Below are 25739 nucleotides of genomic sequence, written 5' to 3' on the forward strand. Positions count from 1 at the left end.
TCCAAGGCTCAGTGTCCATTGCAGAAGAGGTGGTGGAAAGAATGTAAGAGCCAAAGGAAGGGTAGGATTCCTTATAATACACTTTTCCAGATACAAAATGGCCTAGATATCTATGGCATCACAGTGCCTGGCACTACCAACACAAGAACCTCTTAAGAGAAGGAAAAGATGATGACATCAAAGTAAAAGACTGATTGAGAGAGGGAGGGGATATGATGGAGAATAGAGATGTAAAGGGGAAAGTAAGGGGGGAGGAAATTATCATGGTTTATTGTCTATAATTATAGAAGTTGTCAATAATAAGAAAGAAAAAGAAAAAATATGGCTCATCTTGGGGCTGGAAAGATGTCTTAGTGGTTAAGGCACTTGCTTGTGAAACCTTAAGGACCCAAGTTCAATTCCTTAGAACCTACATAAGCCAGATGCACAAGATGGTGTATGTAGCTGCAGTTCGTTTGCAGTGGCTGGAGGCCCTGGCACATCCATATGCTTCCTCTCTCTCTCTCTCTCAAATAATAAATAAAATAAATATTTTAAAAATAGCTTCTCTCCTTCCATTCCCTCTATTAGAAGCTTTTGTAAGGACTTGTAGGGAGGTATTTATACAAAGCAGCTTCATACAGTCATGATGTTTCCCCAGATTTCCTTGGATTTTTGGAATCAGACAGACAGGGTTCAAAATCCTGTCTCCCCACTTCCAAGCTATGTGATGTTGGGAATATACCCAACCTCCCTGTGCCTTGGCTCCTTTCTCTACATGTCAGAGTCAGTACCAGCATCCCACCAGTGAGCATGCTGATCACGAGCGGTAAGAGCTAGCTACCGGCCAGGAGCGGCATGACGCCCAGCTGTATGGAGAAGACACTGTGCTTCCAGAAGCCGGCCTCCAGCTTGGGGTCAGTTTCCTCTTCTGCTTGAGATTTCTTCCTTTTCTTTGTCTGTCTCTTCTTCCCCTCGAGCTCTTTCCCTTTAGCTGAGGAAGCAAAGGAAGGAAATGTTAACAGGTGGCTTACCAAACTGCCACAGTGTGAATTTACATCTGCTACAGAGGCTTAGGAAGGTTCTGGAAGCTCCTGGAAGGCAGGGTGGTCCTTTGTGCTGCTGCCCCTTCCCAGTAACCAGAAGAGGCAGTGAAGCACGGAGGGCAGGGCATTGGCAGCTATGGGCAGGCACACAGTGAGGGTAAATCAAATCACTCTGAGATGGGGGGACACTGTTCTCAAGCCAGCTCAGCCACAGAGCGAGGTTTGAAGTTAGGCTCTGGGCCTGAGCTGAGTTCCAGACCCAGTTCTACCTTCCTGATGGGACCTTGTGGGGGCGCTTTAACGCAGCGACCTCATCTGTCAAGTAGGAGCAGTGTTAAGAGTCCCACAGCTCCCCACCCATCCCCCCACTCTCCCCCCCACCATGTGGCTCTGAGACTGCCGCCTGGTGTGGTATTTGAGAAAACCTCTGGTCTAAGAGGAGGGAAGACCACCTGCAACCCCAGTCCCTACTTCTGCACACCAGCCATGGTCCCTCCCTCATAAAGCGTTTCTCTCCTCTCCATAAAACACTGTCCCTGGTACTCACTAGCACTCTGCTCCAAGTGCATGGATCTCCGCATTTCTCCTTTTTATCCCTCTCTCAGGAAGATCAGGACCACACAAGCCTCTCAAATGTACCGCATGTGGCCCTGGGAGTCAGGGCTACTGGGCACTGGCAGTGCGTGGAGATGAAATACTCTCTGCTCACAGGGTCAGCAAGGCCCAGACCAGACAGCCATCAAAACCAAGGGCAGGGGGGTGCCTCGCCTCCAGGAGACCTCTAGACAAGCATCCTGGGCTTAAACACAGGCACGTCAGAAAAACTCAAGGGCCTTAAACAGGATTGGATGATGATAGGCATGTCCATTTGATGGGGTGCACTGCAGAAGTCAGAAAGTGCTGGCTCTACATATATGGACAAGAATAAACTCAATAAAGGTGAGAACAAAGAAGTTGAAGACTTACAGAGCATTGTTGAAGTTTGAATGTATGTCCCCCATAAACTCATTTTTTTTTTAATTTGAGAGAGAGAGACAGAGAGAGATTCGTTTATATTTATATTTACTTATATAAATATTATTATGTTTATTCCAAAATTGAGAGTTGGGGAGGGAAGATGGATCAGTGGTTAAAGGTGCTTGCTTCCAAAATACAAAATGTTTGGAAAGTTTCACTAACAATGAAAGCATGTTTTTCTGGAGAAGACTCCAGAGGACTTGAGAGGTGTTCAGATGTGAGTCTGTGAGCCAGACTTCAAGGCCTCTGATGCAGGAGAGTCCATTCAGCTGTATCTCTGCAGACAAGAGGACCCATAGTCCTTCCTCTGCAGCCACAGGCTGTGGGACGGGAACCAGGTCAGTGGCTGATGCTCTGCTGAGTAAATAACTATGGCAGCTGCCGCTGGACAAACCAACATGAAATAGACCAGAGGTGGCTCTAGAAGCTTCCGCCTCATACTCTAGACACACACCTGCTTACTGGAAAATGGATGTGGGAGTCCAGGCTGAGAAGGGGAAGGTGGAATTAGTGGCTTCCAAGGATTCTTGTTGCTCATCAGCCTGTGTCTAAGATCACAGCTCTGCTGATAGGACAGGCTGTCCATTCATCTCCCCAAGAAGCAGCTTCTTGTCTGTCCTGGAGTCTCGCCCAAACCCCACAAAAGCCTCAACTTAGCCCAAACAGGGGTGGTTGTAATTGTTCATTCAAAAGTTTCCTTTAAACAGAGATTTTCACATCTCTGTTTGCACAGCTCCTGTGCCAAGAATGCAAAACTATTGACGGAGTGATGAGAGCTGAATGATGAGGGTGAGTAGATGGAAAGAAGGAAGGAAGAAAAGAATGAAAGAAGGAGGGAAGAAAGGAAGAAGGAAGGAATAAAAAGGAGGGAGGTGGAAGGATGAATGAAGGTGTGTAGAGTTTTAGAGTTCAAGAAAAAACTGCCTCTCCTGTCCATCCACTCCAACAGGTGTGCCTAGGACCAGATAAGCCCTATCTACTGGAAAGGAAATTGACCAAGCCTGACTGTCCCAAGTCCTGCATGAGGAATGAGACTTCCCTCCCACCACTACCTGTGCCCCTGGGTGGGGGGATTTGGCCATGCAAGCCTCACTTCACTGAAAGTGTTTGTGTGGGCACTCCAGGGATAAGAGGCCATAAAATCAAAACCCAGAAAGAAATTGCCCCCCCAGTCGAGTGGGCTTGAGTCCCCTTGAGCCATGGATGCTTGAGCCCCTTCCTCACAGCGCAGTTGCCCCCTCTCCCCTTCCAGAAAGCCCTTAATCTCCTTCCTCCCTTTACTCAGGTTCTGAGGATGCCCTCTCGTTTGCTTTGGATCCCTGCAGGCTTGCCTGGCATCAAATAAAACTTTGGGGGCTGGAGAGATGGCTTAGCAAAGCCAAAGGACCCAAGTTTATTTCCCCAGTACCAACGTAAAGCCAAATGCACAAGGTTGCACATGCATCTGGAGCTCATTTGCAGGGGCTAGAGGCCCTGGCATGCCCATTCTTTCCCTCTCTTTCTCTCTCTCTCTCTCTCTCTCTCTCTCTCTCTCTCTCTCTCTCTCAAGTAAATAAATAAAATATATTTTTAAAAAAACTTTAGAACCAAGAAACAGTTTGTCTGGGTCCTGTACTACAAACCCCAAACCCAACATAAACTATTTAACCTTTAGTCAGATAGGGGGAAAAAAAAAACCTTATTGAAGTGCTCAAGTTTGGAATATTTAATCATTTTTCAAGTCTAGTTAGGTTAGAAAACTCCCAAACCCTGCCCTCACTTACTCTGAGACTTCTGTCTTTCTATGAGGTTCGAGAAGCTGCTCAGGGACACCTGCTCAATGAAGTCCTTGATCTCCGTCATGGTGACCCCGGTCAAGGACATAGGTGGCGTCTTCCCAGTACTCCACCTAGAGAGCCCCACAGAGGAGGCGTGGTGAAGAGAACACTCGCGGGTCATTACCAAAGGATCCACTTACTGGCACACAGCATGGCGGGGTTTTTAACAATGCCTATTGTGGGCTGGAGGGATGGCTTAGTGGTTAAGGTTTGCCTGCAAAACCAAAGGACCCAGGTTCAATGCCCCAGGACCCATGTTAGCCAGATGTACATGCACAAGGGGGCGCACGTCTGGAGTTTGCAGTGGCTGGAGGCCCTGGCGTGCCCATTCTTTCTCTCTCTCTTTCTCTCCTTCACTCCCTCTCTCTCCCCCTCTTTCTTGGTCAAATAAATAAATAGAAATAAAATCCCTATTGCATTCCCTTCAACTAGGGTTTCTTTTCTTTTTCCAGTCCAGTATTTTTTTTAATTTTTATTTATTTATTTGAGAGCGACAGACACAGAGAGAAAGACAGATGGGGGAGAGAGAGAGAATGGGCGCGCCAGGGCTTCCAGCCTCTGCAAACGAACTCCAGACGCATGCGCCCCCTTGTGCATCTGGCTAACATGGGACCTGGGGAACCGAGCCTCGAACCGGGGTCCTTAGGCTTCACAGGCAAGCTCTTAACCGCTAAGCCATCTCTCCAGCCTCAGTATTTTTTTAATTTATAGATTTGTATATTATATAAATTCAACAGATAAACAATGATAGGGCTTCTTAAATTCAGTGTGCTTGTGAATGGTCTGGAGATCTCGTCAAATAAAATACGAACTATGCTTCAGCCCATTCAGCGGTCCATACTTGCACCATCAAGGTTCAAACCAACTAGAAAATGTAATGGAAAATATTTTTTTTTTCTAAAATATTTTATTTATTTATTTAAGAGAAAGAAGTAGATGAGAGAAAGAGAGAAAAGTGAGTGTGCCAGAGCCTCCAATCACTGCAAACAAGCTCCAGATGCATGTACCACCATGGCTTGTGTGGGCACTGAGGAATCGAACCTGAGTTCTTAGGCTTCGCTGGCAAGCATGTTAACTGCTAAGCAATTCCTCCAGCCCCAAATAATATTTATTTGAGAGAGAGAGAATGGGCATGCTAGGACCTCTAAGCACTGCAAGCAAATTCCAGACGCATGTGCCACCATGTGCATCTGGCTTTATGTAGGTACTGGGGAATGGAACCTGAGTACTTAGGCTTCACAGGCAAGTGCTGTAACTGCTAAGCCATCTCTAATATATTTTTATCCCTAATATATTTTTTTAAGTAGCTAAAGCAATAAAACATCTAGAAATTCACTTGTAGGAATTCAGGAGCTGTCTACAACATCTGCAGAAAGAGAAGACCAACCCCCAAAGGAGGGCCAGAGTTAAATGAATGATATGCTATAATCAGGGATGGTGTGACTAGATAAATAAATGTTCATTTCCCCAAACTAATCTGTACATTCAGTGCAAAAACAAATTTTGACAGTCAAGATTGTTATTAGCTGGATGTAGTTGTATGTGCCTTTAATCACAGCTACTTAGGAGGCCGACGCAAGAGACTGGCTCAAGCTCAGAAGTTTGAGCCCAGCTGAGCAACACAGACTGTGACAGGAAGGAAGGAAGGAAAGAAAGAAGGAAGGAAGGAGGGAAAGGGGGAAGGAAGGAAGGAAGTACAGAAAGAAGGAGAAAAAGAGCTGGGCGTAGTGGCACACATCTTTAATCCCAGCACTCAGGAGGCAAAGGTAGGAGGATCACCGTGAGTTTGAGGCCACCCTGAGACTATATAGTAAATTCCAGGTCAGCCTGGACCCTACCTTGAAAAAAAAAAAAAAAAAAAAAAAAAGGAGGAGGAGGAGAAAAAGAATGCCTAATGGCAGGGCTCTTGGCTCTCTCCTCAACACACTGGGAGACACAAAGCCAGACTTCATTCTCCCACGTCCCCCTTCTGCAGAACCAGCTTGGCTCCTGGGATCCCAGCTCCAGCCAAGGGTTCAAAGGTAAAGAGTGTGGGCTGCATTCTAGGGGACCCCAAAGCTCCAACCTTCTGACCGTGGAGCTCACTGAGAGCACCTGTCACTGCGCAGAAGGTGGGGGCTACAAGTGCAACTGCCCCGCCGGGTAAGCCCGACCCTCAGGGGTGTGGGGCGCCTTTGCCTGGACTGTCCCCACGTGCATGCTTCCTGGGGGGAGACGTCAGCACCCCCGAGGCAGCCAGCACCCGGCCCGCAAGGAGAGGCACTGCCCCGGGCCCCCGCAAGCCGCTCTGTCCTTACCAGGATGAAGAAACGTCCTCCAATCTGGGCGACTTCTCAAACTCGTCACTGATCTTGGAAGGACTCTCGAACTCTGTGAAGTGAGACTCTGAGGACAGGAACAAATGTCATGCAACGTCTTGCTCTGCACTGGTCACCAGCCAGTAAGGCTCCCTGCCCATTTCTATGACACGTGCTTACAGGCCACGCTAGCTCTAGCTATTGGGGTAAATGGAGGCAAGCAGGGGCTTCATGTCGTTAAAATGTTTCCCCACCGAGAAAAAAGAAGAAACTCTCATGTACGTATTCGTGCTGCCTTTAAGAAATACTGAAAACACACTTAAGTTCCCAACCATAGGAAAGGTGAAGTAGACTCCAGCCCTGTCAGATGGAGTGAGCCACGTTTACAGAGAGGCCTTAAGGAAATGAGAAACTGCTCGTGGTTCTATCTCCAATTATCTCAAACTACAGAAGCCCACCAGGCGTGGTGGCGCACGCCTTTAGTCCCAGCACTCAGGAGGCAGAGGTAGGTGGATCACTGTGAGTTCAAGGCCACCCTGAGACTACTTAGTGAATTCCAGGTCAGCCTGGGCTGGAGTGAGACCCTACCTTGAAAAAAAATACAGAACTCCTACATATATTCTGGGTAATAAAACAAAAAAAAATTTTTTTAAAGAGTAATTGAGGCTGGGGGGGATGTCTCAGTGGTTAAAAGCACTTGCTTGCAAAGCCTACCAGTCTGAGTTCTATTCCCCACATAAAGCCTGATGTGCACAGTGGTATATGCATCTGGAGTTTGTTTGCAGTGACTCTCTCTCTCTCAAATAAATTTTTAAAAATTTCTTTAAAGGGCTGGAGAGATGGCTCAGCAATTAAGGCATTTACCTGCAAAACCTAACAACTTGGGTTCAATTCCCCAGTACCCACTTACAGCTAGGTGCACAGTGGGACATGCATCTGGAGTTTGTTTGCAGAGGCTAGAGGACCTGGTGTGCTCATTTCTCTCTCTATCTCTGTCTCTCTTTTCTCCCACACTCTCTCTACTTGCAAATAAACAAATAAATAAAAATATTTGGGCTGGGTGTGGTGGCTCACGCCTTTAATCCCAGCACTTGGGAGGCAGAGGTAGGAGGATCGCCATGAGTTTGAGGCCACCCTGAGACTACATAGTGAATTCTAGGTCAGCCTTAGCTAGCGCAAGACACTACCTCAAAAAACAAAACAAAACAAAAAAATTTAAATCTCTTTGAAAAGAGAGAGAAACTGGGGCTAGAGAGATGGTTCAGCAGTTAAAGGCACTTGCTTGCCAAGCCTGAAAGCCCGACAACCCAGGTTCAATTCTCCAATACCCACATAGAGCCAGATACATAAAGTGGCACATGTGTCTATAGTTTGTGTGCAGTGACAGGAGGCCCTGGTGCACCCATACTCATTCTATCTCTGTCTCTCTCTGTCTCAAATAAATAAATAAATATTTAAAAAAGAAATCAAACGCAGCATGGTGGCACATGCCTTTAATCCCAGCACTTGGGAGGCAGACGTAGGAGGATTTCCATGAGTTTGAGGCCACCTTGAGACTACATAGTGAATTTCAGGTCAGCCTGAGCTAGAGCGAGACCCTACCTCAGAAAACCAAAAATAAATAAATTACTTAAATGAAAAGGAAATTTTTTTAAGAAAGAAAAGAAATTGGGTTGGAGAGATGGTTCAGCAGTTAAGGCATTTGCCTGTGAAGCCTAAGGACTCAGGTTCAATTCCCCAAAACCCATATAAGCTAGATGCATATGGTGATGCATGCATCTGGAATTCATTTGCAGGGGCTAGAGGCCCTGGCATGCCCATTCTCTCTCTCCCTCTTTCTCTCTCTCTCTCTAATAATTAAAAATTAAATTAAATTTTAAAAGAGAAATTTGGGCTGGAGAGATGGCTTAGCAGTTAAGGTGCTTGCCTACAAAGCCTGACAGCCTGGGTTTGATTCCCCAGTACCTAAGGTGATGCAAGTGTAAGGCTGCACATGTGCACAAGGGGGCACGTGCGTCTGAAGTTCAATTCCAGTGGCTGGAGGCCCTGACACACCAATTGTCTCTCATACACACACTCACTCTTGCTTTCTCAAATTTAAAAAAAAAAAAAAAAAATGGCCAGTCTGTTGGCCTTGTCTCAAAAGAGAGAGAAAGAGAGAAACTTGCTGCCACATGATAACCAAACGTTATACTAACTGTAATCGATGATAACAGTATAGATAATTTTTTCCTGCTTTTTTATACGTTTCTGTATCGATTGAATTTTCTTTTCTTTCTTTCTTTCTTTTTTTTTTTTTCAATGTAGGATCTTGCTGTAGCCCAGGCTGACCTGGAATTCACTACTCTCAGAGCTCAAACTCACTGTGATCCTCCTACCTTTGCCTCCCAAGTACTGGGATGAAAGGTACGTGCCACCATACTTGCCTTAAATTTTCTTTTAAAACACATATATAATTTCTACAGCCAGAAAAGGTGATGGGGGGTGGGGGGAGTTGTAAGTCACAAAATAAATGTACATTACAACAGCTAGGCACAGTCATTTGAAGCAAGCCTCTATTGAAGACTGTGCTGCCTGACAGTGACCCAGAGGGTTCTGGGCGGACTCGGCCTGCACTTGGAGGGTGTGCCCTGCCCCTGAGCTCAGCTACGACCAGTTATCCCTACTCACCTTGTGGAGACTTCGAGTATTTTTCTGCCTTGTCATGATGTCCTGGTAGATTATCCAGATGCAATTCCTCTTGGACAGTGTCGGCTCTTTCAGTGCCTATTATAGACAACTTTTTCTGACTTAAAACCAAAGTTTTCGCTTCCTCTGGAATGCAAAGAAAGGATCGTCCAGAAAGGCCTGCTGAATGCCTGACACCTCCCGAGGACATACAGCATGGTGCAGTCGCCTTCTCATTGCTGGGAAGAAAGCATCCATCAAAAGCAGCTGACGGGGGCTGGAGAGATGGCTTAGCACTTGCCTGTGAAGCCTAAGGACCCTGGTTCGAGGCTCGATTCCCCAGGACCCACGTTAGCCAGATGCACAAGGGGGCGCACGTGTCTGGAGTTCTTTTGCAGTGGCTGGAGGCCCTGGTGCACCCATTCTCTCTCTCTCTCTATCTGCCTCCTTCTCTCTCCATCTGTCACTTTCAAATAAATAAAAATAAAAACAAAAATATTGCTTCCTTCCTAAGAGTGACATTTAAAAACAAAAGATCTTTAAGAAAAAAAAAAAAGCAACTGATGGGAGGAGAAGCTCCATGATGGCAGGGGAAAAATGGCAAAGCAGAGGCTGGGCATCACCTCTGCCACAGCAGGTGGCAAACAGCAACAGGAGAGTGAGCCAAAGAGCTGGCAACAACACCCCTAAACCCACTACCGATAGCACTTCTCCTCCAGCAAGGCTCCACCTCCCAAACTGCCATCAGCTAGGAACCAAACATTCAGAGCATGAGTTCATGGGGACCACCTAGTTCAAACCACCGCACAACAGAAAGGGGATAAGATCCCTGGCCATGGAGTCAACACAGGGTGTTTGCCAACAAATGCCAGGACAACCACACAGCAATGGCTTCCTTCAAGCACCTCAGTGTACTGCGTCACTACAGAGTCTCCACAGTTCACCCCCCAGGGGGTGTCATCATATTTCCCAAGTACACGTGAGGAAGCTGAGCTTAGGTAACTTTCCCGTATCAGACTCGGGGAGGGGTCCTGAGCCAAGCCAGGCCCACACCAGTGCTCCTTGTCCCCAGCAAGGGAGTCATCTGTTCCTCCTGTTTTTGTTTGGAGTGGGGGGGGGTGCTCACACTCATGCCAGCTACAAGCATTCCTGGAAAGATGAACAAATGGAGAGAATAACTGGAGATACCTGAAGTTACAAAAAAGAACTGGGGGAAGCCGGGCGTGGTGGCGCACACCTTTAATCCCAGCAGTTGGGAGGCATAGGTAGGAGGATTGCCATGACTTCGAGGCCACCCTGCAGCCTGGACTACAGTGAAACCCTACCTGGAAAAAGAAGAAAGAAAGATAAAATAAGTGGGAATATTAAATTTGATTCATTGTTTAGGGACAAATAAGTATTATTGGAGAAAAAGGGCTGAGAAGATGGCTCAGCAGCTAAAGGCACTTGCTTGCAAAGCCTGCAGGTCCTGGTTCAATTCCCCAGCACCAAGGTAAAGCCAGACCTAATGTGGTGCACGCATCTGGTGTTCACTTGCCGCCACCTCCCCCCACCACCACACACACAAATAATCAAAGTAAAATAATGAAAATTTGGAGAGAGTGTTGAGGGCCTCTAAAGCATGGCCAGTTGTCTGAAGACAGCCTTGACAGGAGCCCAGTGTCCTGAGTGAGGGTGGGTACGCCAGCAAGAATGAGCTATGAGAAGCAAATTCTGAACGCCATCAAGGCCAGACTCAGAAGGCTGTCCTTGGTGGTCTAAATTACTGAGCAGTCATGGGAAATTACAGAGTACTGAAGTATCGGGGCCAAAGGACTGACACGGGAGAGAGGAGAAAAGAAAAAAGAGAAAAAAAACGACTTCAAACTGGGTGTGGTGGCACACACCTTTAATCCCAGCACTTGGGAGGCAGAGGTAGGAGGATCACCATGAGTTAGAGGCCACCCTGAGACTCCATAGTGAATTCCAAGTCAGCCTGGGCCAGAGCAAGACCCTCTCTTGCAAAATAAAAATGAAAACAAGTTCAAAGGGAATCTGAATGGGAGAGGGGCAGCGACAGCCGCAGATCAGAGAGGTCCAAAGACCCTCCAGGCAGGCAGGACCTGAGCAGGTGCTGAGGCTGGAAAGTGGGCATAGGAGGGGTCAGGCAGGGCTTTGAGACTTTAAGAACAACATCTTTTGCATTCAGCATGGAAAAAAAAAAAGAAAGCCAAGAAACTGTGCAGATGAAAGCAAAGAGAAGACTAATTCTAGAATATTCCAGTAAGACTCATTCTAATATGTTCCATTAAGACCATAGACCTCCATCCAGCATGACCTGTCAAACAAACAGCCTTTCTTCTGTCATAAGGAATAGACTTCTTTGTTCTATACTGAGATGTCTGTGGTTTTTTAATTTTTAAAATATTTTTATTTATTTATTTACAAGGAGAGAGAGAATGGGCACACCAGGGCCTGTAGCCACTGCAGAAAAACTCCAGACACATGTGCATCTCGTTTTACATGTGTACTGAGGAATTGAAAATCCAAACCATCAAGCTTAGTGGGCAAGTGTCTTAACCACTTAGCAATCTCTTCAGCCCCCTTTAGGCATCTTTGTAAGAGACAAAAGTCAGGAGAAAGGACAATAGTTTCATGAGGTCCACAAAGAGGCTGTAAGCAATGACCATCTCTGGGCAGGTGTCATATGATTTTGTTGTTGTTGGTTTTGTTTTTTGGTTTTTTGAGGAATGGTCTACTCTGGCCCAGGCTGACCTGGAATGAACTCTGTAGTCTCAGGGTGACCTCAAACTCACAGCAATCCTACCTCTGCCTCCTGAGTGCTGGATTAAAGGTATATACCACCACGCCTGGCTTATGTTTTGTGTTTGTGTTTTAATATATATATATTAGGGCTGGAGAGATGGCTTAGCAGTTAAGAGCTTGCCTGTGAAGCCTAAGGAGCCCAGTTTGAGGTTCGATTCCCCAGTATACACACGTAAACCAGATGCACAAGGTGGTGCATGCATCTAGAGTTTGTTTGCAGTGGCTGGAGGCCCTGGCTTGCTCATTCTCTCTTTCTCTCTGCCTCTTTGTCTATCTGTTGCTCTCAAATAAATAAATAAAAATAAATTTATTTATTTATTTATTCGAGGGAGACAGAGAGAGAGTGAGAGAAAGAATGGGTGTCAGGGCTTACAGCCACTGCAAACGAACTCCAGATGCATGTGCCCCTTGTGCATCTGGCTTACATGGGTCCTGGAGAGTCGAACCGGGATCCTTTGACTTTGCAAGCATTAACCACTAAGCCATCTCTCCAGTCCTATGTTTTGTTTTTAATATTTTTATTTATTTGTTTATTTATTTATTATAAAGAGACACAGAGAAAGAGTGTGTGTGTGTGTGAGAGAGAGAGAGAGAGCATATGGGCACACCAAGGCCTCTTGCCATTGCAAATGAACTCCTGATGCCTGCATCACTTTGTGCAATTGGCTTTACATGAGTGCTGACTATTGAGCTATCTCCTCATCTCCGTCATGTGGTTTTAGTTTTTCTTCCTTTCTTGCTAAACATTTCTAAGTGTTTTTCCCCCCAACAAATATTATCCTTTTAATGGGAAAACAGTATTTAGAATAAGAGGCAGGATATCAGGCTTGGGACAGGCCTCAAGGAAAAGCTGGTGCTGTAGCTCCAAGAGCCCTGGGCAGAGAGACCTCCTTCTGTGGTCCCTGACTCGCTTGGCCCCTTCTGCAGGCCATCCTGAAACCATTGCCCTGACACCTGCTCTGATGTGAGGTGGTCACTAATCTGGAAACCTGGGCCAAGTCAGGACCTAGAACCTACCAGGGACACCTCTCAGGTAGTCAGAAGCTCACACTATGGAGACACAGGTCTTTCCTTTGGTCTGAGAAACAAAAGTTACGTATGGTGGCATTTTCTCCCATGTGGTCCCAAGGATTAGTAGTTTCCACATAAATCAGTGATTTATTTATTTTTTTTTTTTTTAGTGAGGGGTGATTTGACCCCCTGCAAACACCTGCCAATGTCTGAATGAATTCTCCATTGTCACCTAGGAAGACAAAACTGACAGCTCGTGAGTTAAGGCCCAGGATGGTACTAAATGCCCTGTCATCCCCTAGGAAAGCCCACAGTCAGGAAGTACCTGAGCCAAAGTGCCAACAGTACCCACGATATGTGTGCTCATTTGAATGTGCAATGCTCCCCACGGCCCCCAGTGCGTGTGATTAAGCCTCACACTCCAGCCCCCGCTGGTGGAACTTGCTGGAGGAGGTGTGTCACTGGGGCCGGGCCTTGGGACTTTATAATCCAGCCCCCCCTGCTAGTGCTAAGTAGTTCACTCCTGCTGCTCCCTCACTGCTCCTGCAACAAGATGTGACGGGCACCCCGCTACCAAGCTTTCACCACCATGATGAAAATTCCCCTTCAAGCTATAAGCAGAAATAAAAGTTCCTTCCGGTCAGTTGCTTTATCCTAGTAACAAGAAGGTAGCTGCTGCAATATTGATGAGAGACTGAAAATTATAAGCCCAAAGCCTGTGATGTCAGGATGGTCCCCAGGAAGGTGATTGGACAGTGAAAGAGCCCAGGTTTCCCAGCCACACAAAACCAGAAGGCGACTCTGCCCATTCTCAGGGCTGTTTAGTAGGGATACAAGGGCTGGTAATTACAATTGCCCGGAGGCCATCGACACATAGCCTCCACCCCACTGTTCTCTTACTGACTTCCACTATTCACTAGCAGCAGTTCTTCTAGCCTTTAAGTTCTCTGTGAACAATGCACACCCATGTGGCCGCTCTTATCACCCTGCCTCCAGGAGGCCAGCCAAGTGGGTGCTATTATTTATCATCCCTGTTTGACAGATGAGAAATGGATGTCCTGGGACCTGCCCACCATCACCAGCCAGTTTAAGATGGGGAAGGGCATTGAATGCTGCGGCCTGGCTCTCTCCACTCCAAGATGGTGACTTTCTAATTCCTCACTTACTAATTCTTCCCTGTTTGAGCGGGTTTTTCCAGTGGCCAGCGGGACCCATGTTGTGCTGGATACATTGTGGAGCAACCAGGGCCTTCCTCTTTATTTGAACTGACCAGTCAGAGGCTCTGGGTGGGAGGGCTTCCCTCATGCGGTGAAAGTCCAGCTCCTACTGGGATGGCTGGTGCCAGTTTCCAGATCCCTTCTCCTCCTCAATTGGAGAGTCTACTTCCTTCTGCTTTCTTACTTTTGATTCTGAACAAACATTGCTCTTGGGCTGGAGAGATGGCTTAGCAGTTAAGGCACTTGCCTGCAAAGCCTAAGGACCCAGGTTCACTTCTCCAGGTCCCACGTAAGCCAGATACACAGATGGCACATGCATCTGGAGTCTGTTTACAGTGTCTAGAGGCCCTGATGTGCCCATTCTTTCCCTCTCTCTCTCTCTCCTCCCTCTGTCTCAAATTAAAATAAATTAAAAAAAATTTAAATAAATAAATAAATAAACAAACATTGCTCCTGTGAATTTTTCCTGCCTTTTAATTCTTTAATGGGCAGAGAAAGCTAACCACATAGCTAGACGGCAACACACTGTCCACTTGAAGTGCCGTGTCTGCACTCTGACAGGGTCAGAATACCTATCATTTTGGATTCCTTGATAAGGGATGTCCAGCCTGCAGGGAGAAATCTCAAGTCTCCAGAAGCATTTCAAATACAGCCAGGGATGTATGACTTCTTACCTAAAACACTTGTTTCTTCATAATGAGTAGAACTCTTCAACTGATAATACCTGGCTTTCTTGGCAATCTTGTCCTTGGTGTCCCACAGCCTCATTGTGATTTTGTGGAAATTGATTTTCTTTAGTAATTCCTTTGTCATGTTGACATTAAAAGTTTGGCTCCATGACACCCAAACTTTGTCACCTTCTTGCCATGGCTTCACAGTCTGTGTAAAACACCATGCAGAGGATAACCGTGGGAAATAGAGAAGCCGCCTGGACCTGCCCCCCATCAATCTGACCCCACCAGCAGTGGAGCTGGCATGACACAGATATCACGTCTAACTACTTACAAGCAATAGCTCAGATCCAAACCAGAGCAGATGTAGGCATGCATGTGCACATTTAAACAGTCACACACGTGTGCACGTATGCACACTAAGAAAGATCCTCAAGCTCTGAAACACCCAGGAAATCATACAGTAAAGGTATCTAAAGAGGGCTTGTGAGATGGCTTAGCAGTTAAAGGTGCTTACTTACAAAGCCCAGTGATCCAGGTTCAGCTCCCCAGTACCTACATAAAGCCAGATGCACAAAGTGGCATATGTGTCTGGAGTTTGTTTACAAGCTTGTTATTTATTTGTAAGCAGAGAGGGAGAGAGAAAGAGAGAGAAGGAGCGGGAGAGGGAGGAAGGGAGACAGAGAGAGTATGGACACACCAGGGTCTCTTGATGCTTCAAATGAACTCCAGATCTATGCACCAACTTTGTGCATCTGGTCTTACATCGGTACTGAGGGATCAAACCTAGACTGTCAGACTTTGCAAACAAGTGGCTTTAACCATTGAGCAATCTCTCCAGCGCCTCCTCTCCCCCACTTTTTTTGTTGTTGTTGTTGTTTTTGTTTTTGGAGGTAGTATCTCAAACTAGCCCAGGCTGACCTAGAATTCACTATGTAGTCTCAGGGTGTCCTCGAGCTCACAGAGATCCTCCTACCTCTGCCTCCTGAGTGCTGGGATTAAAGGCATGCACCACCACACTCAGCTTCCAAAATATTTGTTTTAAATATATTTTATTTATTTATTTGAGAGAGAGAGAATGGGCATGCCAGGGCCTCTAGTCACTGCAAACGAACTCCAGATGCATGTGCCCCCTTGTGCATCTGGCTTACATGGGTCCTGGAAAGTCAAACCAGGATCCTTTGGCTTTGCAGGCAAATGCCTTAACCACTAAGCCATCTCTCCAACCCCCCCCAAAATTTTTAGTTTTTATCTATTTATTTGCAAGGAGAGAACAAGAAAAATAGAGAGAAGAGAGACAGAGAGAGAATGGGCACATCAGGGTCTGTAGCCACTGCAAACGAACTCCAGCTGCATGTGCCCCTTGTGCACCTGGCTTACGTGAGTCCTGGGGAATCGGACCTGGGTCCTTTGGCTTCATAGGCAAATGCCTTTAACTGCTAAGCCATCTCTGTAGCCCCCAAGATATTTTTTAAAAAGAAAGCAAGAAGTCATGTAATTGCATTCCCAGGTGCGTGCAGGCCCTTGCTCGGGGGACTGGGCTGGCCCCAGGGTCTCACACTTCAAGTGACCTCAAGTGCTTGTGTACACTGAGCATCAGTGACGCGTGCTTTGCGTCCTGAGCGTGACACACCACACAAAGCCCCACACATGCCACTCACCTTCATTTCTGTCTCCAGGAACACCTTGGCCGTGTAAGGAAACACCACAATATCAACCCTCTGGGGTTCTGCATCACCAGGCAGGAAGAAATACTCAATGTGGTAGTAGCGACGAACCTTTGCAAAATGGCTGTCTGGTTTAGGGTGTTTCTTATATTTATCGATAAAAGTTGTATGTTTTCCCTTATGACCTGGAAAATACAGATTTAGTGAGCTTTGCAGGAAACAGGTCGGCCCCACAGCTCCTCGAAGGCAAAAAGGAGTACCGTGGCTTGCAAATGTTTCTGAAGGCCTGTGTTTTGGAGGCTTGGCCCCCTAACACAGCTACTGGGAATTGATGGAAACTGAGAGGTGGGATCTCATGCATGGCTCTGTAAGGGCATATTCTCTGCATGTTTCATGCTGGCCACTTTGTTTGCCTCACCCTAGGCCCAGCCCTATGCAGCAAGTGAAAATCAAATGAAAATTCCCACAACCATGTGGCTTTTGTAATAGCAGCAGCATGAACAGGGTTCTGAAGTACATCCGGGACACTGGGAAGGAGATGGGAATCAAGGGTGTCACTGAGAGTGACAGAGCCATTCTCAGCTCTTGGCTGGGCTTTAACTCGGGAGTTAGGGTGTGGGACGCCCACGGTCACAGTGAACTACTGAATCAGAGGCCTCCAGGGTCTTGTGTTATGAATTTAAAGAATGAAATCTACAGACCATAGAAGGTGAGGTTAAGAAAGATTTCATTTTTTCTGGGTGTGGTGGGGAACACCTTTAATCCCAGCACTTGGGAGACCAAGGTAGCAGAATTCTCCCTGAGTTAGAGGCCACCCTGAGACTACAGAGTGAATTCCAGGTTAGCCTGGACTAAAGCAAGACCCTACCTCAAAGAAAGAGTTCATTTTAGAGCTTGGAAGAAGCAAACAAGGCAGAGTTCCTGCTGTAAGGCTGAAGGGCGTCCCCAGAAATGCAAGCCCTGCCTGGTGACCCTGAATGGGATCTATTATGAGAATTTCCTAGACAGGGACTGAGTTGGTCAGTCTGCTTCTCATGCCTGGTGTTTAAGTGCTTTTTGGTTGTTTGTAATTTTTTTTTTTTTTTTTGAGGTAGGGTCTCACTCTAGCTCAGGCTGACCTGGAATTCACTTTGTAGTCTCAGGGTGGGCTCGAACTCACAGTGATCCTCCTACCTCTGCCTCCCAAGTGCTGGGATTAAAGGCATGTGCCACGACCACCAAGTGCTTGATAATCCTATTCACATTTTCTGATCAGATTTCTAGGCAAGGGGAACTCCTTTAGGGGAGATAAGGAACAACCAGATCCCATACCATATGCTTAGGCAACTAGAAATCTTATTCATATCCTCCAGTCAAGTTTTAGGGAAAAAGAGGACAAAATCAGATCCCCTCCCCACCCCCTTACAGACTTAAGGACATGTCTTGTCTTTAGCCATTTTTAATTTACTTTCTGGGCCCTGTTAACCTTAAACTGCCTCAGAAACAAATACTGCCTGGGAATCCACTTCCCAGGGACTATGAGCAGAATCTTGTAGGAGCAAAACTGGCAGACATCAGGCAGAGGGAACAGCCTAACAAAAACCTCACGAACAATGGCCACCCCATGTCAACTGGATGAGCTGGTATGATATAGAAGTAAGGAAAGCTTAGCCCGAGGCTACAACCCAAAGGGCCGTCAGAGCCTGCCATGAGTTTAAATGGAACCTTCTAGGTTGAACTTTTTCATAGTATAGGAAGAGGCGTAGGAACTCCATATATATAGGTGTGTGTGTGTGTGTGTGTGTGTGTGTGTGTGTGTGTGTGTTAACAAGGTCTCAGCATGCTATTCAGGGCCTCCTACCTGATATTCCTGCCTCCCCAGTACTACAGTCATGAACCCAGATTTCTTTAAATGTGAATCTAGATTTCATTCTACAAAAATATAACTATTGCCAGGCATGATAGTGCACACCTTTAATCCCAGCACTGGAGAGGCAGAGGTCAGAGGGTCGCTGTGAGTTCAAGGCCAGCCTGAGACTACAGAGTAAGCTCTAGGTCAGCCTGGGCTAAAATGAGACTATACCTCAAAAAAGACCAAAGAAATAAAAATAAAAATTATGACTACCTTTAGAGCTTTTTTTTTTTTAGTTTTTTTTGAGGTAGGGTCTCACTGTAGCCCAGGCTGACCTGGAATTCACTAAGGAGTCTCAGGGTGGCCTCAAACTCATGGCAATCCTCCTACCTCTGCCTCCCGAGTGCTGGGATTAAAGGTGTGCACCACCACGCCTGGCTTTTTTAGAGCTTTTTATTGATTGATTCAATCCAGGAGGTGGACAGAGACTCCTATTTTCTATAGATGGAGGGCAGATTATTATGATCTTTTCCAAAAGCAATGTGACAATAGCCACGGACCCCTGCTGTTGTAGCCTACTTCAAGAAGCTAGCAGAAAACACCCAACTAAGAGCAGCTTGTGGGAGGAAAGGGTTTATTTTGGCTTAGAGACTGGAGGGGAAACATTCACAACACAGAAATTTATAGGGAGCACCTGAATCAAACCACCACGTTCTGCCCCTGGCCCCGATAAACTGATAACCATATGTGGTATAAAACACAATGTATTCAGTCCAACTTTAAAATGCCCATAGTTTGGGCTGGAGGGATGGCTTAGCAGTTAAGGCATTTGCCTGCACAGCCCAAAGACCCAGGTTTGACTCCCCAGGACCCACGTTAGCCAGATGCACAAGGGGGCGCATGCGTCTGGAGTTCATCTGCAGTGGCTGGAGGCCCTGGTGCACTCATTCTCTCTCTCTTATGAATGGTTAACTCCCACATGCTGGCTGATTCTGCAGAATAAACACTCTGTTTTTACATACTATTTGAGTCCAGGGTCTTTCTTCAGCAATTCTCAGACCCTTACAGTGGTGCGCGCCTTTAATTCCAGCACTTAGGAGGCAGAAGTAGGAGGATCACCATGAATTTGAGGCCACACTGAGACTACATAGTGAATTCCAGGTCAGCATGAGCTAGAGTGAAACCCTACCTCATAAAACAAAAATAAAATTTTTAAAAAGGCTGGGCATGGTGGCACACGTCTATAATCCTAGCACTTAGGAGGCAGAGGTAAGAGGATCACCATGAGTCTGAGGCCACTCTGAGGCTACATAGTGAATTCCAGGTCAGCCTGGACTAGAGTGAAACCCTACCTCCAAAAATAAATAAATAAATACAGACTAGCCAAAGTTATTTTCAATCACAGTTGCTAAGTTTTTATATTGTCTTTCTAGATTAGATGAATTGCCTTAAAGTTATTGGTAAAATAATTGATAAAAGTATTGTTTTCAGGACTTCTAAAATGTTCTGCCTATACTTATAACTGACAGATACTTAAAAGATAAAATGTGTATGCTTTCTATGTCCCAGATATAGCTTACCTATCACCTGACAACTAAACTTAAATGTTAATGAGAATGATTTTAAATTATTGTGTCATTTTCTAACCAGTTCTGCTTTGCTAACCAGATATGTCTGTACCCTTTGAAAAATTTTTTTTGTTTATTTTTATTTATTTATTTGAGAGTAACAGACAGACAGAGAAAGAGAGAGAGAGAGAGAGAGAGAGAGAGAGAGAGAGAGAGAGAGAATGTGCATCCCATGGCTTCCAGCCACTGCAAATGAGCTCCACATGCGTGTGCCCCTTGTGCATCTGGCTTACATGGGTCCTGGGTAATCAAGCCTCCAACCAGGGTCCTTAGGCTTCACAGAAAAGTGCTTAATCACTAAACCAGCTCTCCAGCCCTTCTGAACTCTTTTTAACTAATCTGTTTTGCTATGATATGTACAGTCTCTCTAAGTAAGTAATAACCATATGTAGAAGCCAAAATCAATAGGGAACATTAGAGTTAAAAGGATAACCAATATTTTGGTTCCTGCTCTAGAGTCAAAAAGCCATGGGAGATGATGGGACACTTAAGCTTCTAGCCTCTGGTAACTTACCTGCCTTCTTGATCAGAGAGGATGTGGAGACCCAGAAATAAATTCCAAGTCAGTATATCTGTAACAGGAGAGTCACATTGCAGGAAAGTCAGTCCTCCGGGCTTCCCAAAAGAGGGAGGGCCAGCATGGCCTTGTCTTACCCTAGCAGATGACAATGCTGAGAGTCATAGAACTCCTCACAGGTCCCTAAAAGTCTCTCCTACAGTGCCATTATTGACCTCCAACATATACTGTCAAATCTGGAAGCCTACATGATATTAATCACCCGATGAGAAAAATATAACTACAATATAAACAAAGATTCAGTCTAATGGTCTCCTCTGTCTAATGCTGGTTTACAATAGTAGACTCTAACATGAACTCAAGCCTTCTGCCTCTGCCTGTCCCTGATTAACTTCACCTACCCTGACTCCAGTCCCTCCTATGTGCCTTAGCCAGAATCAGAGCCGCCTCCTGCTTTAGCCCTTCCCTTATCTCATCCAGGGACACTACCACCCCAATGGGCAATCTCAAACTTAAACTGTCTTGTGTTCCTACTCTTCCCCTGATCTCCAAATGCCCCTCTGCCTCCTCTTTCCCCAAGCCCTCTATCTCTCTCCTCTGAATGCTCATCTCCCTTTACACCTGGCATTTTGACAAGAGTAACAAGCTCCTTTTATTCTCCCCTCTGCATTCTGTTGGGGTGCACAGAGCCCTCACCTTCTCTATAACAGGTGTCTTCCAGCAACTGCCCTGAAGCCAGCTCAATACAGGGATGGGATGAGAGAAGTCTCTGCTTCTCTCAGGACCAAGTCATAACAACATGCTACACTGGCGCTATTGATCTCACCACTCTGCCACCTCTAGCCACCATGACACTGCCTCCTCATCACCTGCCCTGAAGAGAGACCCATCGACTGCATTATCCAACCTCTCCCATAAGAACTCATCGCCCTTAGGGTCAACATAAAAATTAACCTTTGGGCCTCCAGTCCTTGCAAACCAGCTCCAGATGTGTGTGCCCCCTTGTGCATCTGGTTAATGTGGGTCCTGGGGAGTTGAAACTGAGTCCTTTGGCTTTATAGGCAAATGCTTTAACTGCTAAGCCATCCCTTTTTTAAAGGGCTGGAGGGATGGCTTAGCAATTAAGGGGTTTGCCTGAGAAACCTGTGGACCTCAGAACCCACGTAAGCCAGATGCACAAGGTGGTGCATGTGTCTGGAATTTGTTTGCAGTGCAGGAGGCTCTGGTGCACCCATTTTCTCTCTCTCTCTCTAATAAATAAATATTTTTAAAAATTAGCCTTCATCTCTTATCATTAACAAAAGGCTGGAATGTTAGGTCAGGACAAAATGGAGTCACTGAGGACAGCAGGATGGTTACAGAGACACAAGGAAGTGGGTCATCCACAGTCCTCAAGGAACCACCCAGCCATCATCCCTCTCTTGCCTAACAATGCCCCAGGTCTAGGTTTCCTGACCTCTTTTCTCTCAGGTCACCTGATCACTGTTCTGGTGTCACACCCTGGCTATCCTAGATCACCCCTAAAGAAACCTTTTTTTTTTTTTTTTTTCACTTTCCCCTTCCTCATCTTCTCCCAGATGAAGAGCTCTATATAGCCCACTATCTGTAATCCCAAATTGACTGCTTAGCTCTTGAAAGTCAGTCCTGGCAACTCATGTTTGGCTGAATAAAAGCTTCCATTTTTGCCTTAAAAAAAAAAAAAAAAAGGTTGGGCATGGGGGCACACACCTTTAATCCCAGCACTCGGAGGCAAAGGTAGGAGGATCACCATGAGTTTGAGGCCACCCTGAGACTATATAGTGAATTCCAGGTCAGCCTGGACTAGAGTGAAACCCTACCTCAAAAAATAAATAAATAAACTAATTCATTAATTTTTTAAAAAATGGTGAATCTGGGCTGAAGAGATGGCTTAGTGGTTAAGGTGCTTGCCTGCAAAGCCAAAGGATCCAGGTTTGACTCCCCAGGGCCTACATAGGCCAGATACATAAGGTGGCGCATGTGTCTAGAGTTTGTTTGCAGAGGCTAGAGGCCCTGGCCCATTCTCTCTCTGTCACTCACTCTCTCTTAAAAATGAATAATTTTTTTTCAAAAGAAATGGTACATCTATGAGATGCTGCAAGGTTGGGAGCACCAAGGATGGTTAGGGAGCACCAGTTCTCATTTGGTTGGTTTCTACCAGGTAACTCTTTCCAGCCTCATTTGCTTGATATTAAGAGGCCAAAGAACAAAAAGCACTTATGGAAAAAAGAGGTCACGACATAACAAGAAAAAATAAGCTCCATCAGGAAGAGGAACTAAATTAAACACCTGCCTAGCCTCAAAGATATCTGGAACAACAAAACAGAAGCACAAAGACAGGCTGCAACCACTCACAAATGGGATGCATAAGTAAGTGGAAAGAGGGAGAGAGGAAGACTCAAAGAGCTAAAACACGTTCTTCCACGCCACGCCTTGGACTCTGTGACTTGCTCGGGCCAAAAAGATGCTAAAAGTTAAGGTAAGAGGCACCCACAGACATGACGATTGCTTGTGTGACCAGCCTTGGCCTCTGGATGTATCTGCCTGGGCTACTCCATCTGACCAGGAAGACGAAGGAAAACGCATGGAGCAGAGAGGACAGCCATTTGTCCAGAGCCCAGGCCAGATGAGCAGCCTCACATCCAGGCCAGTGATGGCCTCCTGCTTGCGTCTGTTACACAGAATTGTGTGGCAACAGCTGAGTCAATACAACTCTACATTCAAGAGACTTTGATTTGAGCTAGAGAGATTGCCTAGTGGTTAAAGCGCTTGCTTGTGAAGACTGAGGACTCAGGTTTGATTCTCCAGTACCCACATAAGCTAGATGCACAAAACAGTACATGAATCTGGAGTTTATTTGGCTAGAGGCCCTGGTGCATCCATTCTCTCTCTCTCTCTCTCTCTCTCTCTCTCTCTCTCTCTCTCTCTCTCTCTCTCTGTCTCTTCATCTCTCTGTATCAAATGAAAATTAATAAAAAATGCTTAAAAAGTTAAAAAAGAGACTTTCATTCAATGAATCTGAGGTATACTTTAAGTAAGGCATTGGGTGATGCAAAGCTGCACTTCTGCAGGGTTTCTTCATCTGTAACAAACAGACAACATGTCACCTACTTCTCAGGGCCTCAGAGGAGTAAGCATGCAGAGCCCACACAGAGACCAATGTGGCCCATAGCTGGTCCCTCAATCAACTGCTCCTTTTCTTTTTACTTTTTCTATTTCTTTTTTAATTCCTTCCTTTTCCTTTTCTTTTTCTCTTCTTTTCTTTTTCTTTCTTTCTTGTTGGTTTTTTTTTTTTTCCAAGTTAGGGTTTTGCTCACCTGGAATTCGCTATGTAGTCCAAGGGTGGCCTTGGACTCATAGCAATCCTCCTACCTCCTGAGTGCTGGGATTAAAGGCATGCAGCATCAAGCTCAGCTTGTTTTTCTTTTTAAAATAATCATTTATTTAAAAAAAAGTATTTGAAAGGAAACGAGAATCACTCACACCTAACCCAGCCACCACTTGCAGAGAACCTGCTGCATGTTTTGTCAGTTGCATTATTTCTTCTTGTTTCTTCTTTTTCTTTTTTTTTTTTTTTGTATTATTTATATGATCTCTTATCCTAGTCTATGAGGAATATTTTGTTACGTATAGGTAGGAATGATTTTTATTATGCCATTTCTCTTTTGAATAAAGTTTTGTATATATGATTAAAAATATTTATTTATTTATTTATTTACAAAAAGAGAGAGAGATAAGATAGAGAGAAGAGATACTGGCAGAGAGAATGGGCATTCCAGGGCCTCCAGCCACTGCAAATGAACTCCGGATACATGTGCCAGTTTGAGCATCTAGCTTTACATGGGCACTAGGGAACTGAACCAGGGTCGTTGGGCTTTGCAGGCAAGCACCTTAACCACTGAGCAATCTGTCTAGCCCCTCTCTTTCTGATCTCTCTGACTGCCAGCCACTGTATTTCTCTACTTGGGGAGGAGAAGGATGGAGGGGCAGAGGAAGGTCAGTAGTGTCTCCCATTTGTGCGGCAGGCACTAGAACTCTATTCTAGCACCTACCTGTAATCGCTGGCAAGGCCAGGGAGATAATTAACTTGCAAGGGACAACCTGAGGCTCATCGGTGTCAAAGGTGCGAGCTAGCTCTCCTGAAGACTTCAGGCTGCTGGTGTAATGGTCATCAGAGTCCCAGTCCTGGGCCCCGGCCCTGTCCTTCAGGTATTCCTCCATCTCATTGTCGCTGGCCGACTGATAAGCACTAGTCAGGGGGGAGATGGGCTCCATACTGGATCTCTCCACATCTTCCCACTCCCAAGCCTGCAGGGACATGCTGCAGGGCTCAAGCGTGTGTCCTGGCGGAGAGAGTCAAGGGCGGGCCAGTGAGCTCACCCAGGGCGGGAAGGCCTACCTTCCCACTCCCTTCTCTGTCGCCTCCCCCACGCTCCAAGCCTGGACCGCGGTCTGCTGCACGCTTACTCAGAAGATGGGGAGGGGAATGAATGGGTGAAGGACAAGAGCCAGTGGCCACTGCAGTGATGAACAGTAACTATTCGTCCAGCCCGAGCCCAGTTGCCCATCTCTCCACAAATCTGGAGTTGGTTGTTGGGCGCTCCTGGCATGTGGACCCAGGTGAGGACATCTGCCCGGGGTAGGGCCAGTGCATGGCTTTCCACTTCTAAACACCGGGACAGCGCTGGCCTGAGCCTGGAGAGGTCAGGAGGAAGAGATGGCCCAGGCAAGACACAAGAGGGCGCTGGTCACAGTGGCAGAACCCCGGCTAACGCCAGGGAAGGGGATGTTGAAAGCCAGAAGAGACCCTAGGGGCGTCCTAGGTGGGGTAGGGGCGGGACCCCAAGGCGCCAGGGGTACCTGTGAGTCAGGACGCGGATCAGCTCCTGCCATGCAGCCTCTGCAAACTGGCGCTGGGATGGGAGGGACTTTGTTTTTCCGTTGCCTGGAGACGCCGAGGCAGGGGCGGGCCTAGAGTGGGGCTTCTCAGGTTGGGGGGTGCTTCTCCCGGACCCTCCACCCCACCCCTTAGCCCATCAGGTCTGTCCAACAGGTGCATGCAAATTGGGAATGCGGTTGTCTTTACCCATTCGTCCGTTCATCTAATCTTTAAGGGATTTCTACTCGGAATAAAACTTAAAAGTATTGGGGGTGGGGGGTCCTAAGCGGTCCCTATCTATAGATCCATCAGATCTCCTCTTCCCATTATTTTAGTTTTGTTTTTGTTTTATTTTGTTTTTCGAGGTAGGGTTTTACTCTAGCCCAGGCTGACCTGGAATTCAGTGTGTAGTCTCCGCGTTGCCCCCAACTCATTGCAATCCTCCTACCTCTGCCTCCTGAGTACTGGGATTAAGTGTGTGTCACAACACCCGGCTCTTTTTTTTGAAAATTGTAAACATATTTATATTTTTCTCATTTCCTTAGAAGTACATGCTCAACCATGTTTATTGCTGCTCAATTTATAATAGCTGGGAAATGGAACCAGCCTAGATGTCCCTCAACTGATGAGTGGATAATGAAGATGTGGCACATTTATACAATGGAGTTCTAG

General features: G+C 46.2%; 1 protein-coding gene across 1 annotated transcript; it reads right to left on the bottom strand.

Moving 5' to 3' along the window:
- Positions 1–815: 815 nt before the first annotated feature.
- On the bottom strand, positions 816–25111 carry Cfap92 (cilia and flagella associated protein 92 (putative)). Its single transcript, XM_012950263.2, has 8 exons — positions 25049–25111; positions 24241–24531; positions 16189–16379; positions 14531–14735; positions 8827–8970; positions 6157–6244; positions 3806–3930; positions 816–973 (listed from the first exon to the last, which is right to left on the bottom strand). The coding sequence occupies exons 2-8, from the start codon at positions 24506–24508 to the stop codon at positions 816–818; spliced, it is 1179 nt and encodes a 392-aa protein (XP_012805717.2). The 5' UTR covers positions 24509–24531; positions 25049–25111.
- Between the last annotated feature and the right edge of the window lie 628 nt (positions 25112–25739).

This window comes from Jaculus jaculus, chromosome 6 (assembly GCF_020740685.1).
Source record: "Jaculus jaculus isolate mJacJac1 chromosome 6, mJacJac1.mat.Y.cur, whole genome shotgun sequence".
NCBI lineage: Eukaryota > Metazoa > Chordata > Mammalia > Rodentia > Dipodidae > Jaculus > Jaculus jaculus.

Coding starts and splice junctions, on each gene's coding strand:
- Cfap92 (XM_012950263.2), bottom strand. CDS start 24,508: ATGTCCCTGCAGGCTTGGGAGTGGGAAGATGTGGAGAGATCCAGTATG. Junction 6,245..8,826: donor ATACTCGAAGTCTCCACAAG/GTGAGTAGGGAT, acceptor TCCTGTCCTCAG/AGTCTCACTTCACAGAGTTC. Junction 974..3,805: donor AGAAAGACAGAAGTCTCAGA/GTAAGTGAGGGC, acceptor TTGCTTCCTCAG/CTAAAGGGAAAGAGCTCGAG.